The 19,079-nt window shown below is 67.7% G+C and overlaps 2 protein-coding genes, 1 long non-coding RNA gene and 1 pseudogene across 5 annotated transcripts; 2 read left to right on the plus strand and 2 right to left on the minus strand.

The window, feature by feature from the left end:
* The first annotated feature begins 134 nt into the window (after nt 1–134).
* Nucleotides 135–3,824, plus strand: UXT (ubiquitously expressed prefoldin like chaperone). 2 transcript variants are annotated; one of them, XM_050928311.1, is made up of 6 exons: nt 135–304; nt 1,633–1,759; nt 2,026–2,093; nt 2,579–2,686; nt 2,955–3,018; nt 3,503–3,824. In XM_050928311.1, exons 1-6 carry the CDS (start codon nt 237–239, stop codon nt 3,551–3,553), a joined length of 486 nt encoding a protein of 161 aa, XP_050784268.1. In that variant the 5' UTR covers nt 135–236; the 3' UTR covers nt 3,554–3,824. The 2 variants fall into 2 exon arrangements, with proteins under 2 accessions (XP_050784268.1, XP_050784269.1); XM_050928312.1 differs by having other exon boundaries at nt 1,678–1,759.
* A 2,433-nt stretch (nt 3,825–6,257) lies between these two features.
* On the minus strand, nt 6,258–6,809 carry LOC127037004 (uncharacterized). Of its 2 annotated transcripts, none has more exons than XR_007770259.1 (3): nt 6,712–6,809; nt 6,343–6,446; nt 6,258–6,309 (listed from the first exon to the last, which is right to left on the minus strand). It is a non-coding gene; the product is annotated as an uncharacterized LOC127037004 (long non-coding RNA). The 2 variants fall into 2 exon arrangements; XR_007770260.1 differs by lacking the exon at nt 6,343–6,446 and adding an exon at nt 6,563–6,678 and having other exon boundaries at nt 6,265–6,309; nt 6,712–6,764.
* Nucleotides 6,707–15,331, plus strand: ELK1 (ETS transcription factor ELK1). Its single transcript, XM_050928310.1, has 6 exons — nt 6,707–6,909; nt 9,268–9,476; nt 10,500–10,901; nt 11,023–11,436; nt 11,633–11,734; nt 12,066–15,331. Exons 1-6 carry the CDS (start codon nt 6,864–6,866, stop codon nt 12,162–12,164), a joined length of 1,272 nt encoding a protein of 423 aa, XP_050784267.1. The 5' UTR covers nt 6,707–6,863; the 3' UTR covers nt 12,165–15,331.
* A 1,390-nt stretch (nt 15,332–16,721) lies between these two features.
* LOC127036883 (leucine-rich repeat neuronal protein 1-like) lies at nt 16,722–19,029 on the minus strand (annotated as a pseudogene).
* Between the last annotated feature and the right edge of the window lie 50 nt (nt 19,030–19,079).

Below are 19,079 nucleotides of genomic sequence, written 5' to 3' on the forward strand. Positions count from 1 at the left end.
CCTTACTCTCCAGGAATCGCTTCCGGGATCAGTGACGGAGGGAACGGACTCAACTTCCGTTTCCAGAGCGGAACTTCGAGGGGCGCGGTCCCAAGTGACTTCCGGCGAAGGGCTGCCACCCGGAAGTAGCAGTGGACTCGTCTATTTCCGGCGGCTCTGTCGCGCGGAGAGTGGAGTGGGGGAGGGGGGACTCGGTGACCTTTGATCCCTGAGGGGCGGGACCTGCAGCGCCCGCCATGGGGCCGGCGGAGAAGGTGCCGCGCTACGAGGCCTTCGTCAGCGACGTGCTGCAGCGAGACCTGTGGTGAGCCCCGGCCCCGCCCCCGCCTGGCCCCGCCCCCAGCGCAGCGCGGTCCTGGCCCCGCCCCCGGGTCCCCGCCGGGCCTCGGCCCACTGACCACTTCGCCCCGCCCCCTGGTCTTCCTCGCCCCGCCCCTAGTCCCCGCCCCCACCAAACGCTCGGTTCTGGCCCCGCCCCCTGGCCTGCCTCGCCCCGCCCCCAGTGAACTCTCGGTTCTGGCCCCGCCCCCTGGCCTGCCTCGTCCCGCCCCCAGTCCCCGCCCCCACTGAACTGCTTCATCTCTCCCCGCCTGGTCCTGCTTCCTGGTCCCCATATGGCCCTGCCCCACCACTCAGCCCCTCCCCCGGTACCTCCTGGCCCCGCCCCCAGGTTCTGCCTGGCCCCGCCCCACCACTCAGCCCCGCCCCCATGTTCTGCCTGGCCCCGCCCCACCACTCAGCCCCGCCCCCAGGCTCTGCCTGGCCCCGCCCCACCACTCAGCCCCGCCCCCAGGCCCTGCCTGGCCCCGCCCCACCACTCAGCCCCGCCCCCAGGCCCTGCCTGGCCCCGCCCCACCACTCAGCCCCGCCCCCAGGCCCTGCCTGGCCCCGCCCCACCACTCAGCCCCGCCCCCAGGCCCTGCCTGGCCCCGCCCGACCACTCAGTCCCGCCCCCAGGCTCTGCCTGGCCCCGCCCGACCACTCAGCCCCGCCCCCAGGCTCTGCCTGGCCCCGCCCCACCACTCAGCCCCGCCCCCAGGCTCTGCCTGGCCCCGCCCCACCACTCAGCCCCCCCCCAGGCTCTGCCTGGCCCCGCCCCACCACTCAGCCCCGCCCCCAGGCTCTGCCTGGCCCCGCCCCACCACTCAGCCCCGCCCCCAGGCTCTGCCTGGCCCCGCCCCACCACTCAGCCCCCCCCCAGGCTCTGCCTGGCCCCGCCCCACCACTCAGCCCCGCCCCCAGGCTCTGCCTGGCCCCACACCCAAAGACCGCTCGGCCCCACGCACCGGGCATTCACCATTTGCCTCCTGCATCCCCTGCTGTGGGACCCCCCCATTAGCCCCCCCGGCCTCGCCCCCATCTTGCCCAGACCATGGGGCTCAGGAAGTGTCTCGTGTCACCCGGCTCCAGCCCCTCACCGGCCCGTCCGGCCTGACGTGGCCCTGGCCCCTCGCAGCTCCACCAGCTAGGGGGGGTTCCTGTGCCATTCCCCCCTGGCGAGATGTGCCGGACCTTGGAGCACGTGGGCGGGAGGATCCCCCCGTCTATCTCCCTTGGGGCACCCCCAGTCACCGTCCACCCCCCTGGACATTTGCCTTTTGTGCCACGGTCCCCCCGGCTGGTGCCCCGCAGCCCCCCCCACCCGGCCGGTGCCCCTCACCCCGTGCTGTGTGGCAGGCGGGTGCAGCAGCAGCGGGAGGAGGTTTACGAGAAGATCACTCAGCACATGTGGCTAAAGACGGTCATTGAGCGTTTGCAGGTAATGGCCCCCCCGCCCGGCTGGGGTGTTCTTGTGGGGTCTCTGGGTGAGGGGGGGGTCTCAGTGGGGGTGCTGCAGGCTCTCTGGCTGGGGGGGGGCCTGTGGGGTGTCTGGCTGGGGGGGCTGTGTGGTCTCGTTGCAGGGGCCTGCACACTCTCTGACGGGGGGGGGCTGTGGGGTCTCGGGGTGGGCTGCGGGCTCTGGCTGGGTGGGGGGGCTGCGGCTGTCTGGCCAGGCACAGCTGACAAGCCCTCTCTGCCCGGCAGGAGGCGGACGGCCGAGCGGTGCAGACGGAGGTGGATTTGGGCTATAACTTCTTTGTCAACGCGGACGTGTGAGTGCCAAGGCCCCCGGGACCCCCTTCAGCCCCCCAACTTGATCCTGGGCCTCTGGGAACCCCCCTACACATCTGCCCCCACTGCACCCCTCTGGGTCCCTCTTTCATTCCCTCCGCACATCCCTCAACACCCTCTGGGCCCCTCCTCCATACCTCCCATCCCAACTTCACCGCCGGGACCCCCTCCTTCTCTGATTCCACCCCACATGAACCCCTGACTCCCCCGTATGTCCCCTTACCCCAGTTCAGCTATTATGGCCACCCCCAGAGCTTCACCCCTACACCCCAGCATCTGATCCTGCTCCCCCCACCCCCACAGAAGCCTCCTCTGACCCCCTCAGGTTCCCTAAACTTCCCCCCACACCCCACCAGCTCCCTGCTGTCCCACAGTGCTGCCCCCCCAGGTACCCAGTGTGGTTGAGGCCTCCACCACCTGCACCGCATGACACCCCCCCCCCCCCCGAAATCTCCTCATCTTGCAGGCCTGACAGCTCCAGGATCTTCGTGGCCCTCGGCTACGGGTTCTTCGCGGAGCTGACGCTGACGGAGGCGCTGCGCTTCGTGGAGAGGAAAACCAAGTTACTGATCGAGTGAGTGGGGGAGACGATTCCCCCCCCCCCCCCGTGGAGCTGGTCCCCAGCTGCCCCTCCCCAGAGCTGGGCGAGCCATCCTCCTGCGGCGTCATATGCAGCTGTTGCCCAGTTTTTCCCCACCCCAGAGCAGCTGCATTCTGACCCTGGGAGCTAAACAGGGTGCGGGCTGGATTCCTTGGTGGCCCCATCTTGGTCATGGTCCATGCAGGGGAAAAGGGGACCCCCATCCCCTAACGCTGCCTTGTCGGGTGTGTCTCTTTTGCAGGCTCAGTGAATCTCTCACCAAGGACTCGGCCAAAATAAAGGCCAATATCCGGATGGTCTTGGAGGTAACAGGGGACGGGGTTGCAGGATTGAGAGACCAGAAGGGGGCGCTTGCCCGGGGCAGGCAGGGTGGGCACTGTGCTATGGGGAGCGGGACAGGGGGCTTGGCAGGGGATGCTCTCCCCTGGCAGTCAGGGCTGAGTGCTGGGGGGCACTGTGGGGCAGGGCAGGGGGCTAGGGAGGGGGTGCTCTCCCCTGGCAGTCAGGGCTGGGTGCTGGGGGGGGGCGCCATGGGCCAGGGCGGGGGGCTGGGGAGGGGGTGCTCTCCCCTGGCAGTCAGGGCTGGGCAGTGGGGAGGGGGGCTGGGCAGGGTGTGCTCTCCCCTGGCAGTCAGGGCTGGGCACAGGGGGGACCATGGGGTGGGGGGCTGGGCAGGGGGCGCTCTCCCCTGGCAGTCAAGGCCGGGAGCTGGGGGGCACCGTGGGGCAGGGGGCTGGGGGTTCTGATGTCCCCCCCCCCAACATCCTGTTTCTCTCCCCTCCCCCCTAGGGCCTGCGGGAGCTCCAAGGCTTCCAGGACCTGCCTGAGGACCCCAGATGAGACCTCGCCCTCTAGGACCCCCACCCCCGGGTCTCTGCTCAATGAGGTGGGGGCAGGGAATCCCAGGGGGGCACTAGGGGAATCCTCGCCCCCTCCTGCTGTGTTTACCTGTTCCATGGGGGCCAGGACTCCTGGGTTCTCTCCCTGGTTCTGTTCCCCACCTCCCCAGCCAGTCCAACCTCTCGTGCTGCCTCAGTTTCCCCTGCTGTCCCTGGCTGCAGCATCCTGTCATCTCATTTCAACTGTGAAAATAAAGACTCCGACTAGGGTCCATGTGTCTGGTTTTGTTTCTCCGGCGGCCTGGTGGGGGGGGTGCGGGGACCCTCATGTCCCCCCCCGGCCCCTCTGCTCTGCCTCCAGCTGGGACCCCCAGCCAGCCCCCCGAGCGAGGGTGGAATCCATGGGAGCTGAGTGTGGGGCAAGGAGCCCGGACTCCTGGGTTCTCTCCTCAGCTCTGGGAGGGCAGTGGGGCCTGGTGGGGGCAGGGGGCTGGGAGCCCGGACTCCTGGGTTCTCTCTCTGGCTCTGGGAGGGGAGTTGGGGCTGTTGGGGCAGGGGGCTGGGAGCCCGGACTCCTGGGTTCTCTCTCTGGCACTGGGAGGGCAGTGGGGCCTGGTGGGGGCAGGGGGCTGGGAGCCTGGACTCCTGGGTTCTCTCCTCGGCTCTGGGAGGGGAGTTGGGGCTGTTGGGGCAGGGGGCTGGGAGCCCGGACTCCTGGGTTCTCTCTCTGGCACTGGGAGGGCAGTGGGGCCTGGTGGGGGCAGGGGGCTGGAAGCCCGGACTCCTGGGTTCTCTCTCTGGCGCTGGGAGGGCAGTGGGGCCTGGTGGGGGCAGGGGGCTGGAAGCCCGGACTCTTGGGTTCTCTCTCTGGCGCTGGGAGGGCAGTGGGGCCTGGTGGGGGCAGGGGGCTGGGAGCCTGGACTCCTGGGTTCTCTCCTCGGCTCTGGGAGGGGAGTTGGGGCTGTTGGGGCAGGGGGCTGGGAGCCCGGACTCCTGGGTTCTCTCTCTGGCACTGGGAGGGCAGTGGGGCCTGGTGGGGGCAGGGGGCTGGGAGCCTGGACTCCTGGGTTCTCTCCTCGGCTCTGGGAGGGGAGTGGGGACGGGGGAGAGGGGTTGGGCTCCCCCCGCTGGGGAGAGAACCCAGGCGTCCTGGCCCAGCCCCTCCCCTCTCCCTTTCCCCTCCCCCCCGCTCTCTCCTCCCCCTTCCCTGGTGCATGTGACAGGCCCCGTCAGCAGCCGCCGCATCCCCGGTCTCGCTGGATCCGAGCCACGGCGGCCCCCGGCTCCGGACCTGCCGCCGCCCCCTACCGGGGCCGGGGCCCCCACCCGGCCGGCGCCGCGGGACCCGGGACTTTCCCGGCAGGCGCATGCGGCGGAGCTCGGCCACCTGGGGGGGCCGCTCGGCGCGGAGCTGAGAACCTGCTAGGACCAGTAACCGGCCAGAGACCAGCCACTGGGACCAGTAACCAGCCAGGGACCAGCCACTGGGACCAGTAACCAGCCACTGGGACCAGCCACTGGGACCAGTAACCGGCCAGGGACCAGCCAGGGACCAGCCACTGGGACCAGTAACCGGCCAGGGACCAGCCAGGGACCAGCCACTGGGACCAGTAACCGGCCAGGGACCAGCCACTGGGACCAGTAACCAGCCACTGGGACCAGCCACTGGGACCAGTAACCAGCCACTGGGACCAGTAACCCGCCAGGGACCAGCCACTGGGACCAGTAACCCGCCAGGGACCAGCCACTGGGACCAGTAACCAGCCACTGGGACCAGTAACCCGCCAGAGACCAGCCACTGGGACCAGTAACCGGCCAGGGACCAGCCACTGGGACCAGTAACCGGCCAGGGACCAGCCACTGGGACCAGTAACCAGCCACTGGGACCAGTAACCCGCCAGGGACCAGCCACTGGGACCAGTAACCGGCCAGGGACCAGCCACTGGGACCAGTAACCAGCCACTGGGACCAGCCAGGGACCAGCCACTGGGACCAGTAACCGGCCAGAGACCAGCCACTGGGACCAGTAACCGGCCAGGGACCAGCCACTGGGACCAGTAACCAGCCACTGGGACCAGCCAGGGACCAGCCACTGGGACCAGTAACCGGCCAGGGACCAGCCAGGGACCAGCCACTGGGACCAGTAACCGGCCAGGGACCAGCCAGGGACCAGTAACTGGGACCAGTAACCGGCCAGGGACCAGCCAGGGACCAGCCACTGGGACCAGCCACTGGGACCAGTAACCAGCCACTGGGACCAGCCAGGGACCAGCCACTGGGACCAGTAACCGGCCAGGGACCAGCCACTGGGACCAGTGACCAGCCACTGGGACCAGTAACCGGCCAGGGACCAGCCAGGGACCAGCCACTGGGACCAGTAACCGGCCAGGGACCAGCCACTGGGACCAGTAACCAGCCACTGGGACCAGCCAGGGACCAGCCACTGGGACCAGTAACCGGCCAGGGACCAGCCAGGGACCAGCCACTGGGACCAGTAACCGGCCAGGGACCAGTAACTGGGACCAGTAACCGGCCAGGGACCAGCCAGGGACCAGCCACTGGGACCAGTAACCGGCTAGGGACCAGCCAGGGACCAGCCACTGGGACCAGTAACCGGCTAGGGACCAGCCAGGGACCAGCCACTGGGACCAGTAACCGGCCAGGGACCAGCCACTGGGACCAGTAACTGGCCACGGACCAGCCATTGGGGACCAGTAACCGGCCAGAGACCAGCCATGGAGGACCAGTAACCGGCCACTTGGGACCAGTAATCGGCCCGGGAGCAGCCACTGAGGACCAGTAACTGGCCAGGGACCAGCCACGGGGGACCAGTAACCGGCCACGGGGACCAGTAACGGGCCAGGGACCAGCTACGGGGGACCAGTAACCGGCCACTGGGACCAGTAACCAGCCAGAGACCAGCCATTGGGGACCAGTAACCGGCCAGGGACCAGCCACGGGGGACCAGTAACCGGCCACTGGGACCAGTAACCAGCCAGGGACCAGCCACTGAGGACCAGTAACTGGCCACGGACCAGCCATTGGGGACCAGTAACCGGCCAGAGACCAGCCATGGAGGACCAGTAACCGGCCAGAGACCAGCCATGGAGGACCAGTAACCGGCCACTTGGGACCAGTAATCGGCCCGGGAGCAGCCACTGAGGACCAGTAACTGGCCAGGGACCAGCCACGGGGGACCAGTAACCGGCCACTGGGACCAGTAACTGGCCAGGGACCAGCCATGGGGGACCAGTAACCGGCCACTGGGACCAGTAACTGGCCGGCGAGGACCTGGGGGGCTCGGGGGTCCCATGGAGCCCCTTGCTCCATCTCCGGGCCCCGGGGCCGCGCTGACAGGTTAGTGGGTGGCGCCCTCGGGGGGGGAAACCTCACAGAACATCTCCCTGCCCCACGGCACCACCCAATCCCCCGGCCAACCCCTTCCCCCACTCCCTGCCCCACGGCACCCTCAGCGCCCCCTGGCCAGCCTCTCGCCCCAATCCCTGCCCCATGGCACCCCCAGAACCCCCTGGCCAGCCCCTCGCCCCACTCCATGCCCCACGGCACACCCAGCACCCCCTGGCCACCCCTTGCCCCACTCCCTGCCCCATGGCAGCCCCAGCGCCCCCTGGCCAGCCCCTCGCCCCACTCCATGCCCCACGGCACACCCAGCACCCCCTGGCCAGCCCCTTGCCCCACTCCCTGCCCCATGGCACCCCCAGCGCCCCCTGGCCAGCCCCTCGCCCCACTCCCTGCCCCATGGCACCCCCAGAACCGCCTGGCGAGCCCCTCGCCTCACTCCCTGCCCCATGGCACCCCCAGCTCCCCCTGGCAGGCCCCTTGCCCCACTCCCTGCCCCACAGCACCCCTAGCGCCCCCTGGCAGGCCCCTCGCCCCACTCCCTGCCCCACGGCACCCCCAGTGCCCCCAGCACCCCCTGGCCAGCCTCTCACCCCACGGCACCCCCAGCACCCCCTGGCCAGCCCTCGCCCCACTCCCTGCCCCACGGCACCCCCATCGCCCCCTGGCCAGCCCTTCGCCCCACTCCCTGCCCCACGGCACACCCAGCACCCCCTGGCCAGCCCTTCGCCCCACTCCCTGCCCCACGGCACACCCAGCACCCTCTGGCCAGCCCTTTGCCCCACTCCCTGCCCCACGGCACCCCCAGCGCCCCCTGCCCAGCCCTTTGCCCCATTCCCTGCCCCACAGCACCCCCAGCCTCCCTGCCCAGCCCTTGCCCCACTCCCTGCCCCATTGCACCCCCCCAGCCGAGCCCCTTGCCCCATGGCACCCCCAGCCCCCCAGCCCAGCCCCTTGCCCCACAGCACCCCCTTGCCCAGCCCCTGCCCCTCTCCCTGCCCCACAGCACCCCCAGTGCCCCCTGCCCAGCCCTCACCCCACTCCCTACCCCACGGCACCCCCTGCCCAGCCCCTCGCCTCACTTCCTGCCCCACGGCACCCCCAGCACCCCCTGGCGAGCCCCTCGCCTCACTCCCTGCCCCACGGCACTCCAGCGCCCCCTGCCCAGCCCTCACTCCACTCCCTACCCCACAGCACCCCCAGCGCCCCATGCCCAGCCCCATGCCCTACTCCCTGCCCCACGGCACCCCCTGTGCCCCCTGGCCAGCCCCTCGCCCCATGGCACCCCCTGCACCCCCTGCCCAGCCCTTCGCCCCACTCCATGCCCCATGACACCCCAAGTGCCCCTTGCCCAGCCCCTCGCCCCACTTGCTGCCCCACAGCACCCCCAGCACCCCCTGCCCAGCCCCACGCCCGATGGCAACCCCCAGTGCCGAGCCCTGACCGCCAGGGGAGAGCTCCCTGCCCAGCCTCTCACCCCACTCTGTTCCCCACAGTGTCCCCGATCACCTCCCACCCCACTCTGCTCCCTGCCCCACAGCACCGAGAGGGCTGCACTAGGACCTTGGGGAGATACGAGGAGATGCCCCCACAACCCCGGGTGCTGAGTGCTCCTCACTCCCGACCTGCAGCCCCTGCCCGCACAGCCCCCCTGTCCCCCCCCCCGTCCCCGAGCATTCATGGTTTGATCCAACTGCAGAAAATCTTATTTTAGGCCAAATCCTGAAATTTCCTTGCGGGGAGAATAATGAGGTGCCCGGGGTGGGAGGGGGCAGGTCTGTGGGTTAGGAGTGAGGTGACGAGGAGGGCTGCGGGTTGGGAGTGAGGGGCACCGGCGGAGCCAGGTGGAGGGGGCTTTGGGAGGGGGGCTGCGGGTTGGGAGTGAGGGGCACCGGCGGAGCTAGGTGGAGGGGGCTTTGGGAGGGGGGCTGCGGGTTGGGAGTGAGGGGCACCGGCGGAGCCAGGTGGAGGGGGCTTTGGGAGGGGGGCTGCGGGTTGGGAGTGAGGGGCACCGGCGGAGCCAGGTGGAGGGGGCTTTGGGAGGGAGGCTGCGGGTTGGGAGTGAGGGGCACCGGCGGAGCCAGGTGGAGGGGGCTTTGGGAGGGGGGCTGCGGGTTGGGAGTGAGGGGCACCGGCGGAGCCAGGTGGAGGGGGCTTTGGGAGGGGGGCTGCGGGTTGGGAGTGAGGGGCATCGGCGTTGCCAGCCGGGGGGAAGGCTGCAGATCTGGAGTGAGAGGCACCAGCAGTGCCCGGGGGGGGTGGGAGGGGAAGGGGGCTGCGGGTCGGGAGTGAGGGGCACCAGCGGAGCTGGGGGGGGTTCAGGTCCCTGTCCCACGCTCTCCCCATCCCCCGCAGTCATGGACCCCTCGGTGACGCTCTGGCAGTTCCTGCTGCAGCTGCTGGAGCAACAGAGCAACGGGCACCTGATCGCCTGGACGTCGGACGACGGCGAGTTCAAGCTGGTGGACGCCGAGGAGGTGGCCCGGCTCTGGGGGCTGCGTAAGAACAAAACCAACATGAACTACGACAAGCTCAGCCGCGCCCTGCGCTACTACTACGACAAGGTGAGCCCCTCCCCCCGCCGGGACCCAGGCGTCCGGGCCACCCCCTTCCCAGAGCCGGGGAGAGGACCCAGGAGTCCTGGCTCCCAGCCCCTCCCCCCCCGCTCTAACCACCAGCCCCTACTCCCCGCCCAGAGCCGGGAGAGAACCCAGGAGTCCTGGCTCCCAGCCCCCCTGCTCTAACCACCAGCCCCCACTCCCCACCCAGAGCCAGGAGAGAACCCAGGAGTCCTGGCTCCCAGCCCCCCGCCCCGCTCTAACCACCAGCCCCCACTCCCCGCCCAGAGCCAGGAGAGAACCCAGGAGTCCTGGCTCCCAGCCCCCCGCCCCGCTCTAACCACCAGCCCCCACTCCCCGCCCAGAGCCAGGAGAGAACCCAGGAGTCCTGGCTCCCAGCCCCCCGCCCTGCTCTAACCACCAGCCCCTACTCCCCGCCCAGAGCCGGGAGAGAACCCAGGAGTCCTGGCTCCCAGCCCCCCTGCTCTAACCACCAGCCCCCACTCCCCACCCAGAGCCAGGAGAGAACCCAGGAGTCCTGGCTCCCAGCCCCCCGCCCCGCTCTAACCACCAGCCCCCACTCCCCGCCCAGAGCCAGGAGAGAACCCAGGAGTCCTGGCTCCCAGCCCCCCGCCCCGCTCTAACCACCAGCCCCCACTCCCCGCCCAGAGCCAGGAGAGAACCCAGGAGTCCTGGCTCCCAGCCCCCCGCCCTGCTCTAACCACCAGCCCCCACTCCCCGCCCAGAGCTGGGAGAGAACCCAGGAGTCCTGGCTCCCAGCCCCCCTGCTCTAACCACCAGTCCCCACTCCCCGCCCAGATCCAGGAGAGAACCCAGGAGTCCTGGGTCCCAGCCCCCCTGCTCTAACCACCAGTCCCCACTCCTCGCCCAGATCCAGGAGAGAACCCAGGAGTCCTGGCTCCCAGCCCCCCTGCTCTAACCACCAGCCCCCACTTCCCGCCTAGAGCCAGGAGAGAACCCAGGGGTCCTGGCTCCCAGCTGCCCCCATTCTATTCTCTCTCTTTCCAGAACATCATCCGGAAGGTCAACGGGCAGAAGTTTGTCTATAAATTTGTCTCGTACCCGGAGCCGGCCGGCGTGGAGGGGGCCCGGGAGGAAGGGACGCTCCGGCGGGTGGAGCCGGCACTCGCCGAGTCTCGGCTGGGGGAGGGGAGCTCCGGGCCCCCCAAGTCCTTGCGTGGGGGGGGCATCCCCCGGAGTAGCCGTAACGAGTACATGCGCTCGGGTCTATACTCCACCTTCACCATCCAGTCGCTGCAGGCGGCCCCCCCCGGGCGAGCGCCCCGCCAGGACCCCCCAGCCCTCTGCAGCGAGTCCCCGGACCTCCCCAACCTGGCCCCCGGGAAGATGGAGGAGATTCCCCAGCTGGAGATCAGCATCGAAGGAGCAGACGAGAGCGAACCCCTGCAGGTGAGCTGGCCCTGTCGCCCCACCCCGGAGCTGGCTGCATCTCAGCGCTGGGCGTTACATGTGGCTGTTCCCTGGCTGCCCCGCCCCAGCGCTGGCTGCATTTCTCTATCTTGCCCCCCAGGTCTTTGTGGGGCCAGAGCCCCTGGATGCAGAGCGCCCCCCCCAAGAGGATACGCCTCTGCAGGACCCGGGGCTGCGGCCGGTGGTGGTGAAAGTGGAGGCGGAGGGGTCCCCGCTCCTGGTTTTGATCGACTCGGGGGTGAAGCAGGAAGCCCCACCTGCCGAAGAGACTCCCAGGGGGACGGAGGCGGAGCTCCCGGCAGGGGAGGGGCCTCAGGAGGAGAAAGGGGAGGGGGTGCCTGGGGGGGCCCCCAGCGAGGGGCACGGCCCAAAGGGGCGGAAGCCCAAGGACCTGGCGCTGCCCTCCCTGCCCGGGCAGGAGAAGATCAGTGCGGCCGGCGGCTCCCTGTTGGCGCCCGGCGGGGGAGCGGGCAGCGGGCTGACGCCCACCACCGTGATCTCCACGCACACACTAGTGAGCAGCTATGGGGTGGGGGGGGCGGGGCCTGGGGCGTAGGGGGAGGGATCTGTGGGTAGGGGGAGGGCCTGCAGGGGCCGGATGATTGGAGATGGGGAAGGGGTCCTGGGGCAGAAGGGGTTGTGGGGAGGGAGCTGGAGTTGGACGGGAGATGGGGTCTCTCTCTCTCTCACCACACTTCTGTCCTGTGCAGACCCCTGTCCTGCTGACCCCCAGCTCCCTGCCACCCACCATCCACTTCTGGAGCACCCTGAGCCCCATCGCTCCACACAGCCCTGCCAAGCTCTCCTTCCAGGTATGCAGCGGGCTTTGGGTCAGGAATGAGGGGCACCGGCAGGGCTGGGCAGAGTCCAGGGCTGGGCTAGTGGGGGGCTGTGGGTTGGGAGTGAGGGGCACCAGCAGGGCTAGGGGGGAGCGGACGGCTGGGCTGGTGGGGGGATGCAGGTTGGGAGTGAGGGGCACCGGCGGCGCTGGGGGGAGTCCAGGGCTGGGCTAGTGGGGGGCTGCGGGTCAGGAGTGAGGGGCACCGGCAGCGCTGGGGGGAGTCCAGGGCTGGGCTAGTGGGGGGCTGTGGGTCAGGAGTGAGGGGCATGGTCAGTAGGTCACTCCCCTACTTCTCCCCACAGTTTCCCTCTAACTCTGGTGGGCAAATCCACATCCCCTCACTGAGCGTGGACGGACTCTCCACTCCGGTCGTGCTGTCCCCGGGGCCCCAGAAGCCGTGAGTCCAGACGTCCGTCCGTCTCTCTCCGCTGCTGGCGGAGCTGGCTGGGGGAGCGCCCGTTCCGCACCTGGATTCTTGACCCAGCCCTGCGGGACTCTTTACCAGGGCGGCTGGATACGGCTGTGTCCTGCTTCGGACCGAGAGCCCTGCTTGGTGTCAGCGGTGGGATGCGCCTGCTGCCTTGTTTCTAATGGGAGCCGGAGCACGCCGCCATTTCGCCCCTAGGGGGCAGTGTGGGACATTCCCCTTGGTGCTCACTCGGCCTTGAGCCCCCCCAGGGCCTGGCAGCTCTGACCCCATTTTTCTGGGGTCGTTGTGTTTAATCCCAGCCCGGGTGGCTCGGGGTGTATTTCCGACGTGGAAGGATACGTCCCTCGGGGACTGAGGTGTGGTTCGGCCGCCAGTTGTGGGGCTGATTTTATTTATTACCCAGGGCCTCCTGGCCCTGGTTTGAAACCCTCCGTTGGTGGCCTTTGTCGGCCTCCCCGTAGCCCCTCTTTGTGCGGGCTCTGCGTCGGCCATCTTTGTTTCGAGGGGGTGGCCGCGTCGGCCATCTTGGTTTGCTGACATCACACCCGCCACTCATCCCTGTGGGTCCAGTGGAGGAAGAAGTCCTGCTCTTCGCTTCTTGTTTCTTGATTTACTTCCTGGAGGTCAAAGGTCACCTCCTCGAGTTGCCATAGAAGCGGCAGGCAGAGGAAGTCCCGCCCTAATTCCCTCCTGTAGGTCGAAGGTTGCCTGTTCGTCACCATGGAAACGGCCAGGAGGGAAGTCCCGCCCGCTGATTTCAGGGGCTGGTTCCCTCCTTGCAAAGCCTGTTTCCTTGATTTATTTCCTGACGATCAAAGGTCACCGTGGAACTGGCCGCAGAGGAGTCCCACCCCTCGCCCCTTTCGCAGGGAGGGTTCCTTCATTTGCCTCCCATTTGTTGCCCGGGAAGTGAAGTCCTGCCGTTTGAGGACAGTCGCCAGGGGCTCCCTTGACTTCCTGCTGGCCCACGAGCTCCGCAAGGGAGGAAGTTCTGCCCTGTTTCCACTCTGCTACTTCCTGTTCAAAGTGCGCTGATTCTGGGGAAGTGCCGAAGGAGGACGTCCCGCCTTATTAACCTCTCATCTACTTCCTACGAATCAAAGGGCACAATTCTGTGGACGGGGCAAAGAAGGAAGTCCCGCCTTAGTAATGTCTCATCTACTTCCTGCAAATCAAAGGCCACCAATTCTGTGGACGGGGCAAAGAAGGAAGTCCCGCCTTAGTAATGTCTCATCTACTTCCTGCGAATCAAAGGCCACCAATTCTGTGGACGGGGCAAAGAAGGAAGTCCCGCCTTAGTAATGTCTCATCTACTTCATGTGAGTCAAAGGCCACCAATTCTGTGGACGGGGCAAAGAAGGAAGTCCTGCCCTTCTCACTGCTGTTGACGTCCTGTTAGTCCCACAGGGCCTGCACTGCATCATACGGGAAAGGGCTGCCTTGTCGTCTTGTTTTGATACCAAAATTTTCCGGGGCTGTGAGCTTCTTGCTCAAGATATAGATCTATATTTTTGGGGGCCATCCCAAGGGGCTGAAATACCTGAATGTCATTTCTTTAGTGCCCTGCGGGATTCCCAGCTCCTTTCTATTTTTCAGAGAGTATATTGATATTGAACTATGTGCATTGATCATATACAAATCTACAGGGCTCGGCGCTATTTACCTGCTGGGCTGTCTTTTTTAATATATAAAATGGTTCTATATTTGAACGGGGGGGGCTTTTACAATGGAAGTGGGGGAAATGGACGGGGTGGAAGTGACCTCCCTGGATTTAGGGGCAGGATTCAGAGAGCGATTGGAGGCAGTAGCGCCGTGACGAGTGCTGAATTTCCGTCCCCATGGTGTAGATTGGGGGACGCTGTCGCTGCTGGCGTTAATGGAGCAAGACTCCTGTGTCAGGGAAGGTGGCGTCAGCTGAATGGGGATAGGAGGGGGGTGTAATTGGATGGCAATTGTTGGCCAATTAGCGAGATAACAGGGCCATGGCCAACAGATCCCTTTGTGCTTGAAAGACAGTGTCGTCCGCCTCTCTGGGGTGACCCTCCTCCTTCCCCTAGGGGCGGTTTTGAACTGTCGCAATCATGCTGGTTTGCACTGGGAAGGCCCCTCGGCTCTGGCCATCTCCGCCCGGTGCATCAGCCACTTTGGACGACCTGTGAGACACGGGCGAGGCTCCCAGGAGCGGCTTCCCGGAGACCGAGCTGGGCCAAACCCATGCACGAGCCATGCCTGAGCCTGGAGCCAAGCATGGAGAGGCCAGGAGGCTGCCGGGGAATGGGCTCCAGCGACGCCGCAGCTGAGATGCAAACGATGAGTCGAACACGTGCTGTGAGGCCAACATGGATGAACCATGAATAAAACACATGCAACACGTGAGTAAACCACAAGTAGCCCACGTGTAAACCATGGATCAATCACGTGTGAAAATAGGAGAAAGTCATGAGTAAGCCACATGTAACCCATGAGTGACCCACAAGTAACTCATGAGCAGAAGACGTGCTGCCGAGTGTTGGCCATGAGCAGACCCCGTGTGCTCTCTCTGCTGGCTCGCTGGGTTTTCAGAGCTGTTCTCTGCTGTGGGGGAGAGGCCCTGGCCCTGTTTTTACCCCCCTGTGCCTCCCCCACAGGGGTTGCCAGCTGCCGCACCCTAGTGCAGCCACCGTCCCGAAGCCGCAACGTGGGGCGGTTGAGCTGTTTAGCTTCCTGTGGGGCAAGGACGGAGCTGTTGGGGGGGGGTGACTGGAGGGGGGGCCAGCGGAGACCCGGGCCTGGCTGGCGACTGATGTGGTTTGGAGATTTCCAGCCTGGGGAATTTATCTAACCATGTATTGACCATTGGGCCAGAATGGGGATTGGAGCCGGGCATCCTACCATGCAGTGTGGGAGTGGATCCTGGGATCCCAGGTACCATGTGGGAGCTGATGCCGGGATCCTGTTGTGCCAAACTGGAGAAGATCCCAGGATCCTGCCGTGCTGGGGTGGATCCAAAGGCAGCAGCCCTCCCCATCTGTTCTTCCCGTGTCCCTGTCTCTGCCTTGTTAACCCCTCTCGTCTGTCCTCCCCCAGGGTGGGAGAGGGCCTGCTCGGCGTGACGACTCCCTCTCGTGACCTGCCCTGTACATAAATCTATTTTTAAACAATCTGATTGGCATCCTTTGTCTCACGGGGGAAGGGGGGCGATCATGGGTCAGGACCCTGACAGAGGGGTGGGCAGTGGGGGGACATGAAGCGGCTAGGCAAGTTGGCAATGTGGGGTGGGGACTGAGATGGTTGGGGCCTTGGTGGGGGCAGGGATGATCTGGGGGAGCAGGGGGCGGGGGGAATGGCTGGAGGTTGCTGACTCCCCCCACCCCCCCAGTCTGTCCACTCCCGGCCTCAAGCCCCTTGTCATGGCGGGGCATGGCGGGTCTGGGGCCCCCAATGCAGGGGGCGGGGGGAGTGCCAGGTGCTCACAGCTGGGGGGGTGGGAGAAGACGTTTACGGCCAGGCCTCACAGGCCAGCAGCGGCTGGGCGAACCTCAGCCCATGGCTGGAGCTTGCAGCAGGATAAAGTCAGCCTAGCGAGAAGGCGTCGGCATCCGAGGGCACGAGGAATTAGCCACCGGGCCCTGCCCCGAGGGGCAGTTCCGTCCCTGCCCGTTGGGCTGGTTCTCTGGACGGCTCAGCGCTGGGGCCGGATGGGGGAGGGCCGCTCTCTGGTCCGTGGGCTATGGCAGGGGGGTCCCCTCTGGGCTGGGGAGCTCGAACGCTGAGTCGGGCCCTGTCTGCGGCCACGTGACGTCCACGGGTGCGGCCGGGAGCAGAACCGGGGCCCACGGAGCCGAAGCGGCGAGCGCCCAGCCGTCCCCCCCTTGTCTGCCCGCAGGGTCTTGCTGGGCCCCCTGCCTGTTGGCCGGGGCATCTGACCCAGGGCTCAGGGAACTACTGGGGGGGGGGCTGGGCTGGCAGGGGCTGCAGGTCGGGAGTGAGGGGCACTGGCGGAGCTGGGAGGGGGGAATCACACCCCCACCCCCTCCTGAGCCAGCCAGGCCAGCTGGGAGCTGGTGCCCCCTGGAGGGGCAGGTGGCCCCCCAGCTCTGAGCAGGATAAGGCTGGGGGGGGAGGGGGGATCATCCACTGAATGACACAGACAAAACACCACATTTTTTCTTCTAACTCCAGAATTTTATTCTGCAGCCTCCAGCGGCTCCATCACCTCATCCCTTGGTCCTGGGGTGTGGGGGGGGCTCCCACTTCCCTTCCTCCCCACCCCACGCCTGCCTGCAACAAATCTGTGGCAAGGCCTTGGGAAAGACGTGCCTTTGTGCTGTGTGTGTGTGTGGGGGGGTACAGATGGGGCAGCTCCCCCTTGACACCCCAATTATAGGCCGGGGGGTGCACAGAGGCAGGGTTTGGGGCAGTGATGCCCCAGCCCCCTTCCAAATTTTTGCATGTGTCTCCTGCCCAGGTTCAGGGCTGCCAAAGGCATGTCTTGGAGGTATCAATGTGGAGGGTTGGTTGGGGGCTGTGGGGTCCCCCTCCGCTTCCCCTAGGCTGAGGAGGGTGGGGGGTAGAGCTCGCCAAGCAGGAAGGCGGCTGGGGGCTGTCGGTACAGCTTGAGGGCAGCCCGGCAGCCCAGTTCCCGCAGCCGCCGGCCGGCGTAGCAGGCCAGCAGCACCGCACACAGGGCCACCAGCAGCGAGCCCGTCACAGCAGCCAGGGCTGCACTCCCTGGCCCCTGCCCTGCCGGCCCCAGCCCCGCCATGGTCACATTCAGGCAGGCCCGCTGCGTGCCCGGGGACGCCAGAGCAGAGGCGGTTGCGAGGGAGAAGTCCTCGGTTGCTCGGGAGGATGCTGCGACTGCCGTAGTGGATCCGGTTGCTAAGGAAGATGCAGTAATTGCCAGAGAGGATCCGGTTGCTAGGGAGGCGGCGGTTGCTGTGGAGAAGGATCTGGTTGCTAGGGAGGCGACAGTCGCTGTGGAGAAGGATCCAGTTGCTAGGGAGGTGGCGGTTGCCGTGGAGAAGGATGCGGTTGTTAGGGAGGCCGGTGCTCCGGAGGATGCTGTTGCTATGGAGGAGGGCGATGCCGAGGTGGCCGGGATGGGCGTCTCCGTGGCCACCAGGCTCAGGCAGATCTCGTAGCGCGTGGCCGGCTGTAGGTGTGTCAGGTTGACCTGCCGGCTGTCCAGCGGCACCCAGGCCGTGTAGCTGAGGTGGGGGCTGCGGACGTGCACGGTGTCTGAGGCCCAGTGGGGGCTGGGGCGCTGGAGGGCCAGTGAGGCCCAGGGGAGGCCCCACGGAGACCAGGCCCCCCCAGTCCACTCCAGCACCACAAAATTGGGCTGGACCTTTTTTGTGAGCAAGGCTGGACCGCCCCTGCCCCCCAGCTCCCCCCTCGAGCCTCCCTTCCTCCACCCTGCACCCCCCAGCACCTGCAGCATCAGGATGCGGCTGGCAGAGCTCGCCTCGTTCCGCGCCACGCAGGTGTACTGCCCTGTATGGGCCGGTCCCACCCCGACCAGCTCCAGGGCCCTGCCGGCCCGCCCCGAGCCAGGCAGCCTCTCCCCGGCTGGCCCCAGCCAGGAGATCTCCGGGGGCAGCTCGGCACTGGCCAGGCAGCTCAGGGTGATGGAGCTGCCGGGCGCCACCACCAGCCTCTTGGGCCAGCCCTGGGGGGGGGAACGCCGGGGGGGCAGCCCCGCCCCCGCCGCCCGGCAGCCCCTCCCGCAGCGGCCGGACGGCTGCGCCCTGCGGGCCCGCGCAGAGGGTGGCCCCGGGTTCCACCAGCCGCAGCCACAGCAGCCCCTGCCCGGCGGCCGGGCAGTCGCAGCGCAGCGGGTTGCCCCGGAGGCTGAGGGTGGCCAGGCTGGGCAGGGAAGCCAGCAGCTGGGCAGGCAGCAGTGCCAGGGCCCCGTCGGTGGCCAGCAGGGTGCGCAGGGCCGGGGATTCCCGCAAGGCGGCCGGGTGCAGATAGGCCAGCCAGGGGTTGTGACTCAGGTCCAGCTTGGCTAGCTGGGGCAGCCCATCGAAGGCCCCCTTGGCCACCCCAATGAGCTGCTCCAGGGTGCTCAGGCTCAGCCCCTCCAGGCACAGGGTGCCCCGGAAACCGCCCGCCCGCAGCTCCCCGATGGGGTTCTCATTCAGGTCCAGGAACTGGAGCAGGGGCAGGCGGCGCAGGGCGAGCGCCGGCACCCAGGCCGGCTGGTTGCGGAAGAGCGAGAGGCTCTCCAGCTCCGCCAGCCCCTGGAAGGCCTCGGCCGGCAGGTCCCGCAGCCCCAGGCTGGCCAGCACCAAGCTGCGCCAGGGGCCAGAAGCCGCCCGCCTCCAGCCAGGCGATGGGATTCTCGCCAATCATGAGGATCTCCAGGCGGGGCAGGGGCAGGAACCAGCGGGGGTCCACGGTCCGCAGGCGGTTGGCGTTGAGGGGCAGCCGCAGCAGCCGGGCCAGGGCGGTGAAGGCCGAGGGGGTGATGGATACCAGGCCGTTGTGATTCAGGTAGAGCTCCTCCAGAGCCGCCAGCCCCTTAGGCAGCGCTCGGACAGCTCCTCCAGCTGGTTCTCCTCCAGGTAGAAGGTGAGGAGGCCGGGCAGGCTGGCCAGGCGGTTCTGGGACAGGTCCAGCTCGGTCAGGTTGGGCAGCTGCCGGAGCTCGCCGGAGAGCCGGGCGATCTCGTTGCTCTGCAGCAGCAGGACCTGGGTGTCTGGGGTGAGGCCGGGCGGCACCCGGGTCAGCAGCAGGTCGTTGCAGTCCACTGTGTGGGCCTGGCGGTAGACGGACTGGGGGGTGAACCAGGGCCGGGTGTCGCAGCCGCACTGCGGCGGGCAGGAGGCCAGCGGGTGGCTGGCCTGGAGCATCCTCGTCCAGGGCCGACGGGCGGCCCCCCGGAGGAGAGGGCACGGGGTAG

Source organism: Gopherus flavomarginatus, chromosome 18 (assembly GCF_025201925.1).
Source record: "Gopherus flavomarginatus isolate rGopFla2 chromosome 18, rGopFla2.mat.asm, whole genome shotgun sequence".
NCBI lineage: Eukaryota > Metazoa > Chordata > Testudines > Testudinidae > Gopherus > Gopherus flavomarginatus.